Source organism: Capra hircus, chromosome 16, assembly GCF_001704415.2.
Source record: "Capra hircus breed San Clemente chromosome 16, ASM170441v1, whole genome shotgun sequence".
Lineage (NCBI taxonomy): Eukaryota > Metazoa > Chordata > Mammalia > Artiodactyla > Bovidae > Capra > Capra hircus.
The window spans coordinates 35,432,661-35,454,033 of record NC_030823.1 but is presented as its reverse complement, the minus strand read 5'-3'; the positions used below and the strand labels follow the sequence as shown (position 1 = coordinate 35,454,033).

Below are 21,373 nucleotides of genomic sequence, written 5' to 3'. Positions count from 1 at the left end.
GGTAGTTGTGGGGCATAGGCTTCGTTGTTCTGTGGTATGTGGGCTCTTCCTGCATCAGCGATTGAACCCGTGTCTTCTGCAATGGCAAGTGGATTCTTTAGCACTGAGCCAGCAGGGAAGTCCTCAACCTACCTTAGGAAAGGAAAAAGGCAGTGGTCCAAGAACTGGCCTCAGCTTTTCTCCTGTTTAGCCTTACATAGTAAAGACCGATGATGGAATCTTGTATTTTGCATTTAGCACACTGGTAGTGTTCTACCCTTCTTTAGAGGAACCAAAGTGCTTTTCCTATTGTTACAGCTTTTCAAGCTTTAATCTTATCGGCTTCTTCATTTTAGAGTTACGCTTTTTCTTTTTTTGAATGGAAGAAATTTTGAAGTGTGTTCTTAACATCATTTATTCAACCAGTGACAACTGTTTTCCATTTTAAAAATCTTTCTTTTTTACATTTCCCTTCTTTTATGTGTTACATTAACTTTTAAATACATAGTCAAAAGCAAGTACCTTTGTTAATGCACGTTATAGTTTTACTGTTTATAAGATAGAGAGACTCATGGATACTTATCTCACAGTACCTTTGATCCTGAGTTATATTCTCCTACAACATCAGATAGAATTGAATTTGGTAACAAGTAGTAGTTGGGTACATTAATGTTTTATATCCATATCTGAGGTAAGTCTTTTTTTTAAAGCTTATCTTTTAAAATTTCCTTTTTGTTGAGGTAACATTGGTTTATAGCATTATATATCAGTTTCATGTGTACAACATTATATGTTGTGTTTTATAAATGCCATACATGCAACTTTTATATAGTATACATTTACTCTTGGAATTTTTTGAACTCAGGATTCTGGAGATTAAGATAAATGTATCACTGGGTGAACATGTTATTTTTCCTGAGAAATCAGGAATTTGAATGCCAATAGTGTTCTTGCCTGGAGAATCTCAGGGACAGAGGAGCCTGTTGGGTTTCTGTCTATGGGGTCACACAGAGTCGGACACGACTGACGCGACTTAGCAGCAGCAGCAGCAGCAATATTATACTTTAATGTCAGAACAGCTCAGAATGATTGGTGTTGATATACTTTCTTCTGTTTAATCTTCTCAGTAAGATATCCTCTATAATTATTAATTAAATCTTGTAATATTAATGAAAGAACCTACTTAGGAGAAAGAACAGAGGGACTTTTTGGAAGGGAAAAACTACTTTATTCCAGACTAATTATTAGTCTTGTGAGTAGTTTTTAGTAATGGTTATAATTTTTATTCAGCTTAAAATGGCTTATTCAGCTTAAAATATATATTTCAAATGGTTGGTTTATAACAGCCTGTTAATGGGAGAATGCACTGGCTTATATAGTATGAGCCAGAATATATCAATATCCAAGTATCTTTGAGATGTTACTATATTTATATGATATAAAATTTTATTGAATCTAGGAAAAGTTATTTCCTTGAAAATTTTTCCCCAAAGGGAAGTAAGAGTGTTTTTATCCCAGTAATAGTTTATTGAAATAAATAATATTCTTATGAGTGATTTATAGTCTGATTCTTTAAAAGTTCTTGTCTCATTCATTCTGACTATTTCATTCTCTGACTGTTTCATTCAGAGGAAGTTGTGTGATGGTCTGTATTCACATACTAGAAATGCATATGTTTGTGATATCTTTCCTTGGGTAATTTGTGATCATAAGAATCAGATAGCAAACCCTGGATCTCACTTGCTATTGCGATTGTTTTATTTCTCTTGGGTGTCTTATTTCTCATGACAGTTAATATTTAGGTGGAAGAGGTAAAATGCTGCATACTAGATGTCTCTTAATTTTGAAAAAGTGAAAATGTTAGTCCCTCAGTTGTGTCCGACTCTGTGACCCCATGGAGTGTAGCCCCTCAGGCTCCTCTGTCCATGAAATTCTTCAGGCAGCAATACTGATGTGGGTTGCCATTCCCTCTTCAGGGGATCTTCCCAACCCAGCGATCATACCCAGCTTTCCTGTGTTGCAGGCAGATTCTTTACTGTTCGAGCCACCGGCGAAGCCCCTTAATTTTAGGAGCTTTATATAATGCTATAAAGTAGGCCCTGTAAAAATAATCTTAAGAGGCAACATAATCGAAAGGAACTAAAAAACAGGTGATCTGATTCTTATTGACTTTGTTAGTATAATGCTTTGACCTCTTTGTCTTCAGATTCTTACTTAGAAAAGAAGATATATAAGGTCATATTAGTGGTTCCATCCATTTTATTATTTTTTAAACTTAAAGTTTTCTTAATGTCAGGATGTGAAATGATCCTCTCAAATGTAGAATATGTCAGCGGTCCTTAAACTTTTTGGCTCTATGGATCAGTTTCGTGGAAGACAGTTTTTCCACGGATCCTGGGGAAAGGGATGGAGGGATGGTTTTGGGATGAATCAAGTGCATTGCATTTATTGTGCAGTTTATTTCTATTATTATTACATCAGCTCCACCTTAGATCAGCAGGCATTAGATCCTAGAGTTGAGAACCCCTGGAATACATAGTGGGAAATAATACAGTGTCACTGACACTGCCGTACTAAATGTGTGTGTGTGTGTATAATTCTACTCTAGTTCTAGGTTATCTCATATCACTTGCTTCAAATTGTAGAATTTTCCTAGCTCCCAAATTTCACTGCAGCTGCTTACAGCTTCCTTACCTCAGGTTCTTTCCTTTTTTGACTGTTGAGTCAGATGCTAGGTTCAGATACCAAAACCACCAGTTGTATGACCATAGAAATTACTTACCTTTTTTAAGCCCTAGTTTACCTGTATATAAAATTGAAACAATGTTATTATTACTTTATAAAATTATTGTGGTTATGAAATGAAATAAATCATGTAAAGCAATCTCACATATTACTGAGATTGTTGCTTTAGTAAATATCAGCTGTTTTTATTATTACTACTTTTATTGTTATTAAGGCTGACATTCTTTATAGTAGATTCCATGTTGATCATTTACACTTAAATTTGCTGCTTCAGCATTTGCAGTCATGAAAAGGTAATAATTACTATTAATAGTGTTATCTTATAGTGTTATCATGATCCATTTATTTGCCACACATATATTACTGCTTGTGGGCCAGACAATGTGTTGGATACCAGGGAGCCAGAAATGCACACTGCCTGCATTCTTGGAGCTTATGTCCTGGTGAGGATGGATATTAAATCAGATACTCCATTTCAACTACTTAAGGACTGTAATCAAAGGGCTATTAAGGAAGGAAACAAGTACTTTTTTGTTTTATACTTTTTACTTAAGTAAAAACCTAGGTTTGAGAATTCTGTTAATTCTCTTAATTAATTCTCTTAATCTATTAACAGAATTCTCAAGTTCAATTTTTAAGGATCACTTTATGTTTTTGATGCAGTTCTTTTTTCAGCATTTTCTTTGTGCTTTGTGTAGCCCTCTGTTTATCATTTTAATAGTATTTAACACTGAAAGAGAGAGAGACACACACATAAAAGAAAGGTGGACAAAATTGGCACTTCTCTTTTTGGATAACATACTCATCCCTTCTTCTGCCCCAACTGAGGATTTAGGCTCTTGACATTTATGTGTAGGCAGTACTTCATATCATGAGACAGAAGATCCTCCTCAACATAATTATCCATAAAAATCAATTTCATATGACCTTTGTGAATTAGTGAAGTAACTTCAGGGGCATAATTTAGGGGTTCTCATGAGTAGGGATCTGTTTACCATATTAATTATGAAGTCCTCTCCTTCCTTTTTTAACTTCTGGCATTTTTAGTAGACATGATGATTGAGTTCTGATTAATATTTAAATACTGGTCTGTAATAAATTGCCTTTATTTTACTTTGGCATTGGGTATTATAAGCCTTCCAAGGTCATTAACATGTTTACATGGCCTACGGTGATCTGACCTCATCCCTTTTCTTTTCTAATGTGGACTATTTTTAAAGTCTTTACTGAATTTGTTACAACGTTGTTTCTGTTTTATGTTTTGGTTTTTTGACGACAAGGCATGTGGAATCTTAGCTCCCGACCAGGATTGAACCCACACTCCCTGCTTTGGAAGGCAGTCTTAACCACTGGACAAGCAGGGAAGTCCCCTGGGCCTCATCTCTTAACTGCTTTCCTGTGGTCTCACTCAGCTCCTGATACCATAGCTCTTTACTGAACTCCATATACCCCAACTGTACTTCTTCCTCTAGGTCTTTATATTTGTTTTTAGTTCTGTCTGAAATGTTCCATTCACTGAATCTTTCAGTGAGAGGCACTTTTTTTGGACCACGTTTTTCCTTAAACCATTTCACATATACAGTTAAGAATCTTAAAAAGTATACATCTATTTCCTCCCTCTTACTCTGCATGCTGTGTTAGATTTTACATTTATATGTTAAAAGCTTTATGATACATTTTTAATATTTTTGCTCTAAATAATCAATTAAATTTTCTTTTTTAATTGCTGTGAAACATGTTTTATATTTACCCACATATTTACCATTGTTTTGTGTGCCTCCATATTTTTGTCTGACATTTTTATTACAGAGTAGTATTCCATTTATGTATATATCACATCTTCATTATTCATTAACCTGTTGTGGGATACTTAGACTGCTTCCATATATTGGCTCTTGAAAATAATGCCGCTACTGGAATGCATATATCTTTTTGAATTAGTGTTTTTATTTTCTTCAGATATATATCCAGCAGTGGAGTTGCTGGATCATATGGTAGTTCTGTTTTTACTTTTTCTGAGGAACCTCCATACTGTTTTCCATAGTGGCTGCACCAATTACATTCTCAATAACAATGTACTAGGGTTCCCGTTTCTGCACATCCTTGCCAGCATTTGTTGTTTGTAGACATTTTGATGGTAGCTGTTGTAGCAGGTGTGATATCTCATTGTGCTTTTATTTGCACTTCTCTGGTATAAAGGATAGACTATCAGGAGAATATTGCCATTATTTTGTAATAACTGTAAATGGAATATAATCTATAAAAATATTGAATCCCTATGTTGTACACCTGAAACTAATATTGTAAGTCAGTGATCTTTCAATCAAAAAAGAAAGATTTTATCAGACAAACAAAATCTGAGAGATTTTGGCCATCTGTATGTCCATTGGCCATCTGTATGTCTTCTTTGGAAAAATGTCTATTGAGCCCTCCACATTTTTTAATAGAGTTTTTGCTTTTTGGACATTGAGTTCTATGAGCTCCTTATTTTTGATATTAAATCCTTATCAATCATAGTCTTTATAATTTTTTTCTCCCATTCAGTATGTTGTCTTTTCATTTTGCTGATGGTTTCCTTTGCTGTATAAAACTTTTTATGTTTAATAGTTCCCATTTATTTATTTTTGCTTTTATTTCTTTTGCCTAAAAGACTGATCCAAAAAAAATAATGCTGCAATTTATGTTGAAGTGTATTCTGTCTATATTTTCTTGTAGAAGTAATTTTTTTTTTGGATTCAGGTCTTACTTTTAGGTCTTTAATCTTTCTTGAGTATATTTTTTATACAGTGTAAGAAAATGTTCTAATTTCACTCTTACATGTAGCTGTTCAGTTTTCCCAGCATCACTTGTTAAAGGGACCATCTTTTTCCATTGTGTATTCTTGCCTTCTTTGTTGTAGAGTGATCATAAGTGTGTGGGTTTATTTTGGGCCTTCTATTCTGTTCCCTTCATCTGTGTGTCTGTCTTTGTACCAGTACCATGTTCTTTTGACTACTGTAGCTTTCCTGTGTAGTCTAAAGTCAGGGAGCATGATACCTCCAGCATTTCTTCCCCTTTAAGATTGCTCTGGCAATTCAGGGTCCTTTGTAGTTCCATATAAATTTTAGGATTATTTGTTTGAGTTCTGTGAAAAATGTCATGGGTATTTTGATAGAGATTGCATTAAATCTGTAGATTGCTTTGGTTAGTATAGCCATTTTAACAATATTACTTTCTCCATTCAAAGAATGCAGGATATCTTTGCATCATCTTCAGTTTCCTTCATCAGTATTCTATAGTTTACATAGTATAGGTCTTTTACTTTCAAGACAAGGATGCCAACTCTCCCTGCTTCTGTTTAACATAGTATTAGAAGTCTTTGCCATAGTGATCAGAGAAGTAAAAGAAATAAGAGGCATTCAAATTGTGAGTAAGAAATAAAACTGTCACTATTTGCAGATGCTATGGTATTATATGCTACCCTGGAAGCTCAGAGTTAAAGAATCCACCTGCCAATGCAGTAGATGCAGGTATGATCCCTGGGTTGCAAAGATCCCATGGAGAAGGAAATGCTTACCCATTGTAGTATTTTTGCCTGGGAAATTCCGGTGGACAGATGAAACTGGTGGTCTGCAATCTATGGGGTCACAAAGAATGAGACACAACTTAGCAACTAAACAACAAGTGTTATTATATAGAGAATATCTTAAAGTCTCCACCAAAAACAAACAAACAAAAACTATTAGAATTAAGTGAATTTAGTAAAGTTGCAGGATACAAGGTTCACATATAGAAATCTATTGGTTTCCTGTACACTAAAATGAACTATCAGAAAGATAAAGTGAGAAAGCAATCCCCATTTGAAATTGGGTAATAAAGAGTAAAATACCTATGAATAAACTTAACCGAAGAGGTTAAATACCTATACTCTGAAAAAGCCTTTATTTTTCATTCATTTCGAAAAATATTTTCCAAATATTTTCTCAACTGATTATAGAATTTGACATAAGTTGTTTTTATCCTTATCTTTGTTTTGTTTTCTTTTTTTTGGATGTTTCTACATTTTTTGTTGTTTTTGTTTCACTGGTTTTTGCTGCTTTTTTGTTATTGTTGTTCGTGTTTCATAGCCAATCTGATTATGATGTGGCCTACTTTATTTTTCTTTTCACTTTTTCTCCTTGGATTTTGTTATATCTGTGGGTTTATCAGTCAGTCAGTTCAGTCACTCAGTCATGTCCGACTCTTTGTGATCCCGTGAATCGTAGCACGCCAGGCCACCTGTCCATCACCAACTCCCAGAGGTCACTTAGACTCACGTTCATCGAGTCAGGGATGCCATCCAGCCCTCTCATCCTCTGTCGTCCCGTTTTCCTCCTGCCCCCAATCCCTCCCAGCATCAGAGTCTTTCCAATGAGTCAACTCTTCCCATGAGGTGGCCAAAGTACTGGAGTTTCAGCTTTAGCATCATTCCTTCCAAAGAAATCCCAGGGTTGATCTCCTTTAGAATGGACTGGTTGGATCTCCTTGCAGTCCAAGGGACTCTCAAGAGTCTTCTCCAACACCACAGTTCAAAAGCATCAATTCTTTGGCACTCAGCTTTCTTCACAGTCCAACTCTCACATCCATACATGACCACAGGAAAAACCATAGCCTTGACTAGACAGACCTTTGTTGGCAAAGTAATGTCTCTGCTTTTGAATATGCTGTCTAGGTTGGTCATAACTTTTCTTCCAAGGAGTAAGTATCTTTTAATTTCATGGCTGCAGTCACCATCTGCAGTGATTTTGGAGCCCCCCCAAAAAAAGTCTGACACTGTTTACACTGTTTCTCCATCCATTTCCCATGAAGTGATGGGACCAGATGCCATGATCTTCGTTTTCTGAATGTTGAGTTTTAAGCCAACTTTTTCACTCTCCACTTTCACTTTCATCAAGAGGCTTTTTAGTTCCTCTTCAGTTTCATCAAATTTTAAAACTTTTTAGTGATTAATCCTCAAAATTAATTAATTCCCCATAATTTCTGTTCATCATCCTTTCTTCTTTTGAGGCTCCAATTACACTGGTTGACGTTGTCCCATAGTCTTTTTTTAAAATTTAAAAGTTTTTCTTCACTCTTCTTTCTTTCCATGCTTGCTTTTTAATAGTTTCTGTTGCATGCCTTCAGATTTATTGATCTACAAGGGTTTATTCTCTTCATCATTTATAAATTCAGATGTAGTTTTCATCTCTAGAAGTTTTGTTTGGATCTTTTAAATATCTTCTTTTGCTGTGTATTATGTACATGTTTTCTTCTATAATTTGAGCATGTAGAACCTATTTATAGTGACTTTTAAAACTTCTTGTTTAATTACATCCATCATTTCTATCATCACTGGATTTGTGTCTCTTGAGTTTGGTTCTGGTGATACTTTATATTTTCCTACTTCTTTGTATGCCTGGCAATTTTTGTTATGTACTGGTGTTGTGGAATTTACACCGTTACATGGTGTTGCTGTATTTCTTTAAAAAATGTTTGATTTTGTTCTGGCCCTTGGACAAGTTACTTGGGATCAGTTTGACACTTTTGAGACTTGCTTTTAAGCTTTCATAGGATAGATACAGAGTGTTCCATACATAAGGCACGTTTAGGCCAACTACTATAGTATATTTTAATGGAAGAAAATGAAGAGGAACTAAGGAGCCTCTTGATGAATGTGAAAGAGGAGAGTGAAAAGCTGGCTTCAAACTCAACATTCAGAAACCTAAGATCATGCATCTGGTCCTATCACTTCATGACAAATAGATGGGGAAAATGTGGAAACAGTGTCAGATTTCATTTTCTTGGGCTCCAAAAGATGGTGACTGCAGCCATGAAATTAAAAGACACTTGCTCCTTGGAAAAATAGCTGTGTCAAACCTAAACAGTGTTTTAAAAAGCAGAGACATTACTTTGCTGACAAAGGTCTGTCTAGTCAAAACTGTGGTTTTTCCGTGTATGGATATGAGAGATGAACCATAAAGAAGGATGAATGCCAAAGAATTGATGCTTTTGAACTGTGGTGTTGGAGAAGACTCTTGAGAATCCCTTGGAATGCGGGGAAATCAAACCAGTCAATCCTAAAGGAAATCAATTCTGAATATCATTGGGAGGACTGATGCTGAAGCTCCAATACTTTGGCCACTTGATGCAAAGAGCTGACGCATTAGAAAAGATCCTGATGCTGGGAAAGATGGAGGGAGGAGGAGGAGGGGACAGCAGAGGATGAGATGGTTGAATGGCATCACTGACTCAATGGACATGAGTTTGAGCAAATTCAGGGAGATAGTGATGGGCAAAGAAGCCTGGCGTTCTGCAGTTCGTGCAATCACAAAGTGTTGTATACCCTTAGTGACTGAACAATAACGACTAGGGTATAATACCATTCTGAGGACTGTGCATAATGCCCTGTATATATGGGGGCTTTCCACTCCAGCTTATAGGAGTACAAATTCTTCCCAGTCTTATTCTGTATTTATGAATTGTTTCATTTACTGCTTTCTGGGACTTCTTTTCTCAGCCTTCAGTAGTATCCTCTATATATTACACATACTCTTAGTCTAAGACTCAAAAACTTCTCTGCAGATCCCTGAGGCTTATGCTCTTGTTGCTCTCCCACTTCCTCTAGTATTCTGTTCGGCAAATTGTAGCCTCATTGGCCTGCTAAACTCCAGTCTCGATCTGTTCTATTCAGTGAGAATGTTGGGCTCTTTTGTGTTTCCTATACCTGTTTCACTGTCTAGAAGCCTTCAGGCAGTAAGATGGGCAGTTGTACAGCTTATCCCTTTCATTTTCCTTCTCTTGAGGATCATGGTACTGTGCTGTCTATTGTTCAGTGTCTAAAAACAATATATGTTTATTGCTTTTAGTTTCTAGATGTTTAATGTGAAAAAATGATCTGATGCCTATTATTCCTCATTGCTAAAACTCATTATGATTTTTATAAGTTTCTTTGGGAGAAACACTTGGAATATATATCTTTCTAAATGTTCATTTAATATATTTTGTGTTTGAGAGGAGAGAGCTTTTTAAAAGAAATATGTACTAGAAGATAATTTCAAATAGTGAACATATCAAGTAATAAAGCATTAGTATGACAATAGTAGGAATGGAGACAAGGGAACATATCTAAAATACATTTTTGTAGGAAAAATGGACAAAATGTGGGAAGTGCTTGGCATAGAGGGTACAGGTGGAGAAGAAATCAAAGATAACTTTAACATTTTGAGTCCAATAGAATAGTAGTGCAATTAATCGAAGAGAAGCAAAAGATTATTAAATTCTACTCATTTGTTAATATTAGCTTATTTATATATTATAGGAAATGGTGACAGAAATGTATTCTGGGCCTTGTGTAGCAATGGAGATTCAACAAACTAATCCTACAATGACATTTCGAGAATTCTGTGGACCTGCTGATCCTGTAAGTTTTTGTTTAATATATTAATCAAGTCTGTTTTATCCATTAACTAAATATCTTAATGGGTTTTTGATACCTTTAGTTTGTTCTTTAAAGAAACAAAATGAATATATGGACACAGTTTTATTCAAAATAGCATTTTACATTATTTATTTCTTAGATAGTATTCTCCCAAAAGTGAATTTTTTTAATTAACCTAGTGACAATATATGGGCAAAAACATTTACTGTGGCATTTTCTTTTACTGTTTCTTGTTGCTAAATTGTGTAAGTAAATTTGTTAAGCTCTGTGATAGAAAGTGGTCATGTATGGATTTGAGAGTTGGACTGTGAAGAAGGCTGAGTACCAAAGAATTGATGCTTTTGAACTGTGGTGCTGGAAAAAACTCTTGCGAGTCCCTTGAACTGCAAGGAGATCCAACCAGTCCATCCTAAAGGAGACCAGTCCTGGGTGTTCATTGGAGGGACTGATGCTGAGATTGAAACTCCAATACTTTGGCCACCTCATGCGGAGTTGACTCATTGGAAAAGACCCTGATGCTAGGAGGGATTGGGGGCAGGAGGAGAAGGGGACGACAGAGGATGAGATGGCTGGATGGCATCGCTGACTCAATGCACATGAGTTTGAGTGAACTCTGGGAGTTGGTGATGGACAGGGAGGCCTGGTGTGCTGCAGTTCATGGGGTCACAAAGAGTCGGACACAACTGAGCGACTGAACTGAACTCAACTGAACGTATTAATTATTCTTTGACATGAAAGTCAAAGTGTTAGTCACTCGGTTGTATCTGACTCTTTGTGACCCCATGGACTATAGCCCAACAGCCTCCTGTGTCCATGGAATTCTCCAGGCAAGAATACTGGAGTGGGTACATTCCCTTCTCCAAGGGATCTCCCAGACCCAGGGATCAAACTCAGGTCTCCTGCACTGCAGGCAGATTCTTTACCGTCTGAGTCACCAAGGGCCATAAATAAAACTCTAAATGTGGAGAATATTAATATGATGGCTTCATACCAGATGTATAAATAATTATGAGCAGTGAGACTTAAGTGAAAAGTGATATTCTCTAGTATGCCCTTCAGTTTCCTTCAGGTTTTGTTACACGTACATTTAGTAGTAAAAGGAATGAAGTATGAAGTGGGGATGAGGTTTAAAACAGAAATAACATTTGAATGCGTATGCAAAAGCTCTGTGCAAATATTCTAAGATGAGTAGGGTTATAGGAAGTATTATTGATTTTAAACACTAACTATAATTTAAATTTACTGTTTAGTTCACTATCACTTGTAAAGTTTATTGAAGAACAGTCAGTTCAGTTTAATTGCATTTACTGAGTCCCCTTAAATGTAAGATAGTAAATTACTGGTGCATGCTAAATCTCTTCAGTGGTGCCCGACTCTTGGTGACCCTATGGACTGTAGCCCACCAGGCTCCTTCGTCCATGGGGATCTCCAGGCAAGAATACTGGAGTGGGTTGCCATGCCCTCCTCCAGGGCATCTTCTTGATCTAAGGATCCAGTCTACATCTCCTGTGTCTCCTGCATTGGCAGGTGGGTTTTTTACCTCTAGGGCCAACTTGAATTAAAAAGCCAACTTATATGACAGAGTGTGCTGCTGGATTAAGCCCTGTAAGGGAGAACAGTAATCCAGAAGTGCACATATAAACTTCCTCCCCAAAACTTACAGAGCAATATAGTGTCAGTTCAGGTAAAATACAAATGTTAAAAGGTTGTTTATTAAGGGAGCAATTAATACTTCTGAAGGTAATTAAGGAGGAGGAGAAATGTAAACAGGGATGTTTTTGTTCACCACCTAGGGTATTGAAAATAATAACAAAAGTAAACAAATGAGACCTAGTTAAGCTTTTAAGATTTTGCACAGCAAAGGAAATCATAAACAAAATGAAAAGATGGCCTTCAAAATGAGAGAAAATGTTTGCAAATGAAGTGATTGACAAGGGATTAATCTTCAAAATGTATAAGCAGCTCATGTACCTCAATATCAAAAAACAAATAATCAAAAAATGATCAGAATGTATACATAGAAATTTACCCAAAAAAGACAGATGGCCAAAAAAGCACATGAAGACACGCTCAACATCACTAATTATTAGAGAAATGCAATTCAGTACTACAACAAGGTATCATCTTACACCAGTCAGAATGGCCATCATCAAAAAAATCTACAAAGTGGGTAAGGTGTGAAGAAAAAGTCATCGTGAAGTCATGAAGTCACTCAGTCATGTCTGACTCTTTGCAAATTCGTGGATTGTCACCTACCAATCTCCTCAGGTGACAGTCCATGTAGGCAACAGTCCATGGAGTTTTTCAGGCAAGAGTACTGGAGTGGGTTGCCATTTCCTTCTCCAGTGAAGAAAAAGGAACCCCCTTAAATTGTTGGTGGTACCACCACTATGGACAACAATATGGAGGCTCCTTTTAAAACTAGATCTACCGTATAATCCAGCAGTTCCACTCCTGGCATACAGCTGGAGAAAAACCATAATTTGAAAGGATCCATGCACCTCAGCTTTCATTGCAGCATTGTTTACAACAGCCACAATGTGGAAGCAACCTAAATGTCTATCAACAGAGGAATGGACAAAGTGGTTTATTACTCAGCCACAAAAAGGAATGAAATAATGCCATTTGTAGTGACATAGATGGACCCAGAGATTGTCATCAAGAGTGAAGTAACTCAAGAAGAGAAAAACAAATACTGGTGCAATATTATTTATATGTGGAATCTAGAAAAATGGAGGAGATAAACTTACTAGCAAAGAGGAAGGAGAGTCATAAGTGTAGAAAACAACCACGGATACCAAGGTGGGTAGTGGGGGTGGGACGTACTGGGAGATTGGAATTGACATATATATACTACTTTTTATAAAATGGTTAATTAATGAACCTACTGTACAGTGCAGGGATTTCTACCTGATTCTCTGTGGTGATCTACATGGGAAGGGTATCTAAAAAAGGGTGGATGTACATATATGTGTAGTTGGTTCACTTTGCTGAATAGCAGAAACTAACAACATTGCAAAATGACTACACTCCAATAAAAGTTAATTTAAATAAAAAAATGAATCAAGGTACAAAGAAAATAGGGAAAGCTTGAAAGCTCAGTATACAAAAGTAACCATGCAGGAATTTGCAGATTTACTGTGATATACATCAAGAATATTTGCTTGGCTTCAATGGGAAATGCATACCTGGAAACACAGGGAAATACATATTTTTTTTTAGAGGAAACAAGGAAAATACTGGTAGAGATGAAGGTGTGATGCATATCTTTTAAAGACAGGCTAAAAATTTTGGATTCTATGTAATTAGAATACTGTATAGTAAGAAACAGAAATTCCTTATATGTAGTTTCGGTATACTGAATTATTCCTTTGATGCATCTAGAGCAAACTGAACTGAAAGAGATTAAGGTCAGGGGCTCTAGAAATGGAAAGGGACAGACGTGATGGCATCAGTAGAGAAAGAGTTACTGTACTTTATATCTTTTCAAGGAGAAAGAAGAGTAGAAATAAATAATACATGTGATTGTGAAAGAGTGAATATTAAGATGTGACTCTGCTTTAGAGGACGTTGGGAGAAAGTGGTGATGTTAAGTAGTTATTGAATATTAATTGTAAAATATTAGGAAGGAATACTTTTTGGCTATATAAATAAGCAGAACTCACGGTCATTTTAATTTTTGATTTCTGTTTGGCCAAAGAGGATTTTGTTCATTTGTTTTTTAAGATAGTTAAAATTGTGGGTGACCAGCTGACCAAACATAGGTAAGTTAAAGAGAGAAAAATTAAGGCAAAAAAGGAATGAGATGAGTTTGCTCATTCTTTCATTCATTCAATAAATATTTGTTGAATCTGTGCTAGTATTTGTGACTATAAAGATAGAAGCTTTAAAGAGCTTACAGTCTATGAGTGGGCACAGATATTTAAGTGGTTAGTTTCTATGTTTTGTGGCAACTACATTATTGGATACTTATATTGGGTTTTGTGGCAATTACATTATTGGATACTTATATTGGGTACTAAGTGCTGTGCTTAGTCACTGAGTCATGTCCAACTCTTTGCGACCCCATGGACTGTAGCCTGCCAGGCTCATCTGTCCATGGGGATTCTCTAGGCAAGAATACTGGAGTGGGTTGCCATGCCTTCCTCCAAGGGATCTTTCTGACCCAGGGATCGAACCCAGGTCTCCCACATTGCAGGTGGATTCTATATTGTCTGAGCCACCAGGGAAGCCCATTGGGTACTATGGCAGTCCAGAATTATACCATTTAGTTTAGTCTGGGGATGGATAATGGATTCAGGCGAGACTTCTTCAAGAACATGTTAGCTGAGCTAAATTTTGAGGAATGAGTAGAGCTTAGCTAAGTAGAGAAGGTGGAAAATAATAAAGGTATGAATTCATAAAACAACACTGCTTTTGCTAAAATACAGGGCAGTGAATCAGAAAGAAAGTTGCTGGGGAAGAATTGGGAAGTAAGCAGGTGAGTGATCATAGAAGGAAGAGTCCTGAATATAAAAATTTGCTGATTCCGTTTCTTTCTAAATATTCAGTGAACACTTATGAATTGAACAATATGTACAAAGTTTACTGCTTTGTCACATGGCCGAGCCAAAATAAAGATGTCTAAAGCAAGCTGTCTTTCGTTAAGTGACTCATAATCTCTTTCAGAGTCCAAATTGCATTGTTAAAGCATAGTTGGAATTACCCCACTTAATTTTTTTATTGTAGTTTTTTATGAACCCTGTATGATGAGTTCAGTTCAGTTGCTTGTTGTGTCTAACTCTTTGTGATCCCACGGACTGTAGCACGTCAGTCCTCCCTGTCTATCATCAACACCCGGAGCTTGCTCAAACTCATATCGATTGAGTCGGTAATGACATCCAGCCATCTCATCCCATGTTGTCCCTTTCTTCTCCCACCTTCAATCTTTCCCAGCATCATGGTCTTTTCCAGTGAGTCAGTTCTTTGCATCAGGTGGTCAAAGTATTAGAGCTTCAGCTTCAGCATCAGCCTTCCAGTGAATATTCAGGATTGATTTCCTTTAGGATTGACTGGTTGGATCTCCTTACATTCCAAAGGATTCTCAAGAGTCTTCTCTGACACCACATTTCAAAAGCATCAGTTCTTCGGTACTCAGCTTTCTTTATGGTCCAGCTCTCATATCCATACATGACTACCGAAAAAACCCATAGTTTTGACTAGATAGACTTTTGTTGGCAAAGTAATGTCTCTGTTTTTTAATGAGATGTCTAGATTTGTCATAGCTTTTCTTCCAAGTAGCAAGTGTCTTTTAATTTCATGGCTGTAGTCACCATCTGCAGTGATTTTGGAGCCCAAGAAAATAAAGTCTGTTACTGTTTCCATTATTTCCCCATCTATTGGCCATGAAGCGATGGGACTGGATGCCATGATCTTAGTTTTTTGAATGTTGAGTTTTAAGCCAACTTCTTTCCTCTTTCCCTTTCATCAAGAGGCTCTTTAGTTCCTCTTTGCTTTCTGCGATAAGGGTGGTATCATCTGCATATCTGAGGTTATTGATATTTCTCCCTGAAATCTTGATTCCAGCTTGTTTGGCATTTCACATGATGTACTCTGCATTTCACATGATGTACTCTGCATTTCACATGACGTACTCTGCATATAAGTTAAAGAAGCAGGGTGATAATATATAGCCTTGATGTACTCCTTTTCCTACTTGGAACCAGTCTGTTGTTCTATGTCTGGTTCTAACTGTTGCTTCTTGATCTGCATACAGATTTCTCAGGAGGCAGGTAAGGTGGTCTGTTATTCCCATCTCTTTAATAATATTCCAGTCTGTTGTGATCCACACAGTCAAAGGCTTTGGCATAGTCAATAAAGCAGAAGTAGATGTTTTTCTGGAACTCTCTTGCTTTTTCTATAATCCATCAGATGTTAGCAGTTTGATCTCTGGTTTCTCTGCCTTTTCTCAATCCAGCTTGAATATGTAGAATATCTCGGTTCACATACTGTTGAAGCCTGGTGTGGAGAATTTTGAGCATTACTTTGCTAGCATGTGAGATCAGTGCAATTGTGTGGTAGTTTGAACATTATTTGGCATTGCCTTTCTTTGGGATCGGATTGAAGACTGACCTTTTCCAGTCCTGTGGCCACTGATGAGTTTTCCAAATTTGCTGACATATTGAGTGCAACACTTTCACAGCATCATCTTTTAGGATTTGAAATAGCTCAACTGGAATTCCACCACCTCCACTAGCTTTGTTCATAGTGATGCTTCCTAAGGCCCACTTGACTTTACATTCCAGGATCTCTGGCTCTAGGTGAGTGATCACACCATCGTGGTTGTCTGAGTCATTAAGATCTTTTATGTATAGTTGGAACATTCTTTGGCATTTATTGCATTATATAAAGTTATACCACAGGGATTTTAAATTTTGGTACTAATCTAACATATAAAATGTTAACAGTGGCTGTCTTTGGGTGGTAGGATTATAATTGTCAATTCTACTTTCCTATATTTTAGTTTTTCTCTAAGATTTTTATAATAAGAAAAATACATTTTGTTATATCATAAAACCTGAAAGTGAATGAACTTGTATTAATAAATGAGGAGTTGGGGCTGATTTAGGACTGATTTCTCGTCTGGAGTCTCAGGGTCCTACGTCATGTTCTAAGCGTAGGTATAGGATTTCAAGCAGGACCATATGCTCTTTAAAAGTTTGATTGGTGGATGTTTTTAAATTTTTTTTTTTTTTCGGTCAGAAAACGCCGGATAGTTTTACATTTTATTAGCTACACTATAGACCCTAGAGCTGCCTCATTCCTTCCCCTCCCCCACCCCCAGGGCAGTGTCAGGCCTTCCCAGGAGCCCTGCCTCTGCTGCCTGGGCAGTCTGAAACTCCTGCTGCAGCTGAGCAAAGGTCTCCCTCTGTTGTTCCGACTGCCGCTCTAGATCCCGGAGCTGGGATTTGTATCGCTTAATCTCAGCTGTGATGTGGTCCAGCCTTTTACCCACTGTGGCCCGAGCTTCCGCCAGCTCCTGTTTGACCAGTATGGGCCCCAGAAGTTTAAACGCCACACTGGACCCATCCAGTAGAGCCAGTTCCTCCTTCATGATTTTATTTTCTGTTAGTTGCACCTCTAGTTCCTGCCTCCCTGACACGGGTTTACTCAAGTCCTTCTGCAGCTGTTGATTATTTCTCCACTTCTCCCTGTAGCTTCTTCTGGATTACCTCAGCCATGGCGGGGATGAGAGTGTTCTCCCTTCAGTATTGGTAAACCCTATTTTTTTTTAATTTTAAGGAAGTATAGATGATTTACAATGTCTTGTTAGTTTCAGGTATACATCAAAGTGATTCAGTTGCTTACACATATAAGTACCTATTCTTTTTTAGATTCTTTCCCCTTATAGGTTATTACAAAATATTGAATTTAGTTCCCTATTTAAGACCATATGCTTTTGATGAATACTGATGATTATTTCAAGTCAGAAGAAATACCATTAGTCATTATAGTTAAGCTTTATGAACAATAAAATAGCTTTTTCAGTTCGGTCTCAAAAGTTAGTTCATCTTATCCTTCTTCCTTTCTTTTCCTCCCTCTCCTCCCACCTTTCCAGTAAATACAGTCCTTATCTTTGAGGAATTTAATGGTCTAGTTCTAGGAGGTAGACTTGATAATTAAATAGCCATCTTACTTTAAACCGCTACATATGCCAGTCTATTTATTGTTGTTGTTATTCAGTTGCTAAGTCCTGTCTGTCTGTTTGCAACCCCCTGGACTGGGCTGTAGTACACCAGGCTTCCCGGTCCTTCACTATCTCCTGGAGTTTGCTCAAATACATGTCCCATTGAGTCAGGGATGCTATCTCACTGTCTTTCTCTGCCTCCCTCTTCTCCTCTTGCCCTCAGTCTTTCCCAGCATCAGGGTCTTTTCCAGTGAGCTGGCTTTTCACGTCAGGTGGCGAAGTATTGGCACTTTAGCATCAGTCCTTCCAATGAACATTCAGGGTTGATTTCCTGTAAGATTGACTTGTTTGGTCTCCTTGCAGTCCAATGGACTCTCAAAAGTCTTTCCCAGCAGCATGATTTGAAAGCATCAATTGCTTAGCCTTCTTTCTGGTCCAGCTCTCACATCTGTACATGAAGAACCACAGCTTTGACTATATGAACCTTTGTCTATAAAGTGAATGTCTTTGCATTCTAATACATGTCTAGGTTTACTATAGCTTTCCTTCCGAGGAATAAGCATGTTATAATTTCATGGCTGCAGTCACTTTCTGCAGTGATTTTGGAGCCCAAGAAGATAAAATCTGTTACTGCTTCTACTGTTTACCCTTCTATTTGCCATGAAGTGATGGACCAGATGCCATAATCTTAGTTTTTTGAGTACTGAGTTTCAAGGCAGGTTTTCACTCTCCTCTTTCATTCTCATCAAGAGGCTCTTTAGTTCCTCTTCACTTTCTGCCATTAAAGTGGTATCACATGCATATATGAAGTTGTTTATATCTCTCCCACCAATCTTGATTCCAGCTTATGATTCATTTACCCAGCATTTCACATGATGTACTCTGCGTATAAGTTAAGTAAGCAGGGTGACAATATACAGCCTTGACGTACTCCTTTCCCAATTTGGAACCAGCCTGTTCCATGTCTGTTTCTAACTGTTGCTTCTTGATCTGCATACAGGTTTCTCAGGAAGCAGGTAAGGTGGTTTGGTATTCCCATCTCTTTAAGAATTTTCCAGTTTGTTGTGATCCACACAGTCAAAGGCGTAGTCAGTGAGGCAGAAGTAGATGTTTTTTTTCTGAAATTCCCTTGTTTTCTCTATGATCCAGCAAATGTTAGCAATTTGATCTCTGGTTCCTCTGCCTTTTCTAAATCCCACCTGCACATCTGGAAATTCTTGCTTCCCATACTATTGAAACTTAGCTTGAAGAATTTTGAGCATAACCTTACTAGCATGGGGAATGAGTGAAACTGCCTGGTGGTTTGAACAATCTTGGGCACTGCCCTTCTTTGGGATTGGAATGAAAACTGACCTCTTCCAGTTCTGTGGCCACTGCTGAGTTTTCTAAATTTGCTGACATATTGAAATACTGGAGTGGGTAGCTGTTCCTTTCTCTAGGGGATCTTCCCGATCTAGGGATCATACCCAGGTCACCTGCATTGCAGGCAGTTTCTTTACTGTCCCCACCAGGGAAGCCCTAATCTATTCATGTATTATGTTAAAATAATTTACATATTTCTTCACTGCTTAGTAATTCCCATATATGAAGTGAGAACCTTGGTTATAATACATGTCAGTCTAATTAGTACTTGGAAGAATGCCAGGTACATAATGGCCATGGAATTAATATTTGATGAATTAATGAACAGACTGGCCATATTAAGGACTTGTACTAATTGATTATTTAAATGTATTTTATCTGCAAAGTGGATCCTTTTTTCCTTCATTCTTTTCTAAAATATAGGACTACTTTTCAAGTTGATTCAAAAGAAGATTCAGCATAACAGTGACCATTAGATCAGTTTATGTCTATACCACTGACCTTTGAACAATGAGTGGAGGGGCACCAACCCTCCGAGCAGTCAAAAATCCGTGTTTAATATATAGTCAGCCCTCCATATCTGTGATTCCTCTATATCCATGTTCTGAATGCAGGGATTCAACCAACTACAAGTTGTCTAGTACTATCAGTTCAGTCACTCAGCCGTGTCCAACTTTTTGTGACCCCATGGACTGTGGCACGCCAGGCTTCTCTGTCCATCACAATCTCTCGGAGCCTACTCAAACTCATGTCCATTGCATCAGTGATGCCATTCAACCGTCTTATCCTCTGTCATTCCCTTCTCCTCCCACCTTAAATCTTTCCCAGCATCAGGGTCTTTTCAAATGAGTCACTTCTTCGCATCCAGTGGCCAGAGTTTTGGAGTTTCAGCTTCAGCATCAGTCCTTCCAATGAATATTCAGGGCTGATTTCCTTTAGGATTGACTGGTTAGATCTTCTTGCAGTCCAAGGGACTCTCAAGAGTCTTCTCCAACATCACAGTTCAAAAGCATCAGTTCTTCAGTGCTCAGCTTTCTTTATAGTCCAACTCTCACATCCATACATGACTACTGGAAAAACCATAGTTTTAACTAGACAGACATTTACTATTGAGAAAAATCTGTATATTAGTGGATGTGAGCAGTGGAAATCCTTGTTGTCCAAGGGTCAACTCTTAGGTGTTGTATATGGACTTATTTCATTGTTAATATTTGCTGTTGGCAGAGATTCTGCCTCTCTATGGTCTCATAACTTGAAGAAAACATATATGAATGGAATTTCTTCCAGTCTGTCCAGAAGTGGTCTCCAGAGAGAGGGTGGTGCATAAGACAGTTCATTATGAGGGGAAGTATTAGACTTTCCACTTATATTTATTTGCCATATAAAAGTAACAAATTGGGATGGGGTAGAAGATGGGAGGGGGGTTCAAGAGGGAGGGGACAAAAAGTAAACAAAAGAAATTAAAGTTTGATAAATGTAATATGTGGATGAATAAGAGTACATTTAAATAATCTATTAAAATATATACATATTTTGGTGTATTTACATATTCTCCTGAGAAGGTGCTTGGGAAATGTTAGTCGCTACTACATAGAGTGGTAAAATTATCACAACAGATTTCTTTGCAATTCAAGAAGTATTCACTCACCATACAATCACCTGGAGAAATACATTCACTTAGGCAGGAAATCTGTTCCAGATGTGCCTCTGGAAGAGGTTTTCATTGCACCTGTTGAAGAATTTCACTGTTGAGTAGCTTGGCAGTTTTCCTGCTGAACCATTAGCAACCTGAAAGAATCACCAAAGAAGTAGTAAATTGTCTGGAAAAATCATGCAGAATATATTTGTCCTTGGACTGGTAAGTATGACAAGCAAAAATAACCTAACATACGTATGCTGTCTTTTATGAAAAATGTTTTTGTTAAATACCTGATGTAAATGATCTTATTTCAGGGAATCTGAATTATCCTTATCTGCTTTCTTCCTTTGAAACCTTTAACGCCATCACCAGATTCTGTTGTGTCATGTTCATATACAGAAAGTAAAAGTAGCTCTTTGCATTTTAATCAAGTTTTGCCTTCATTTTATTTTTCAGAGGGATATTCTACCTGTTATCTAGTGGTTGATTTCATGATCAAAGTAGAAGTGTCATATTTTGAAAGGCAGCTCTTTTAGCATGAATGTGC

General features: G+C 37.3%; 1 protein-coding gene across 4 annotated transcripts in view; it reads left to right on the top strand.

The window, feature by feature from the left end:
• Positions 1–21,373, top strand: part of NME7 (NME/NM23 family member 7) — a 242,409-nt gene that overhangs the window by 105,946 nt on the left and 115,090 nt on the right. For 3 of the 4 annotated variants that reach the window (XM_018060283.1, XM_005690614.3, XM_005690615.3), the window contains exon 10: positions 10,040–10,141. In XM_018060283.1, coding sequence (XP_017915772.1) covers positions 10,040–10,141 — 102 coding nt within the window. Of the gene's footprint in view, positions 1–10,039; positions 10,142–17,355; positions 17,449–21,373 lie in introns of those variants that run through there. The other variant, XM_018060282.1, reaches the window with a different exon arrangement.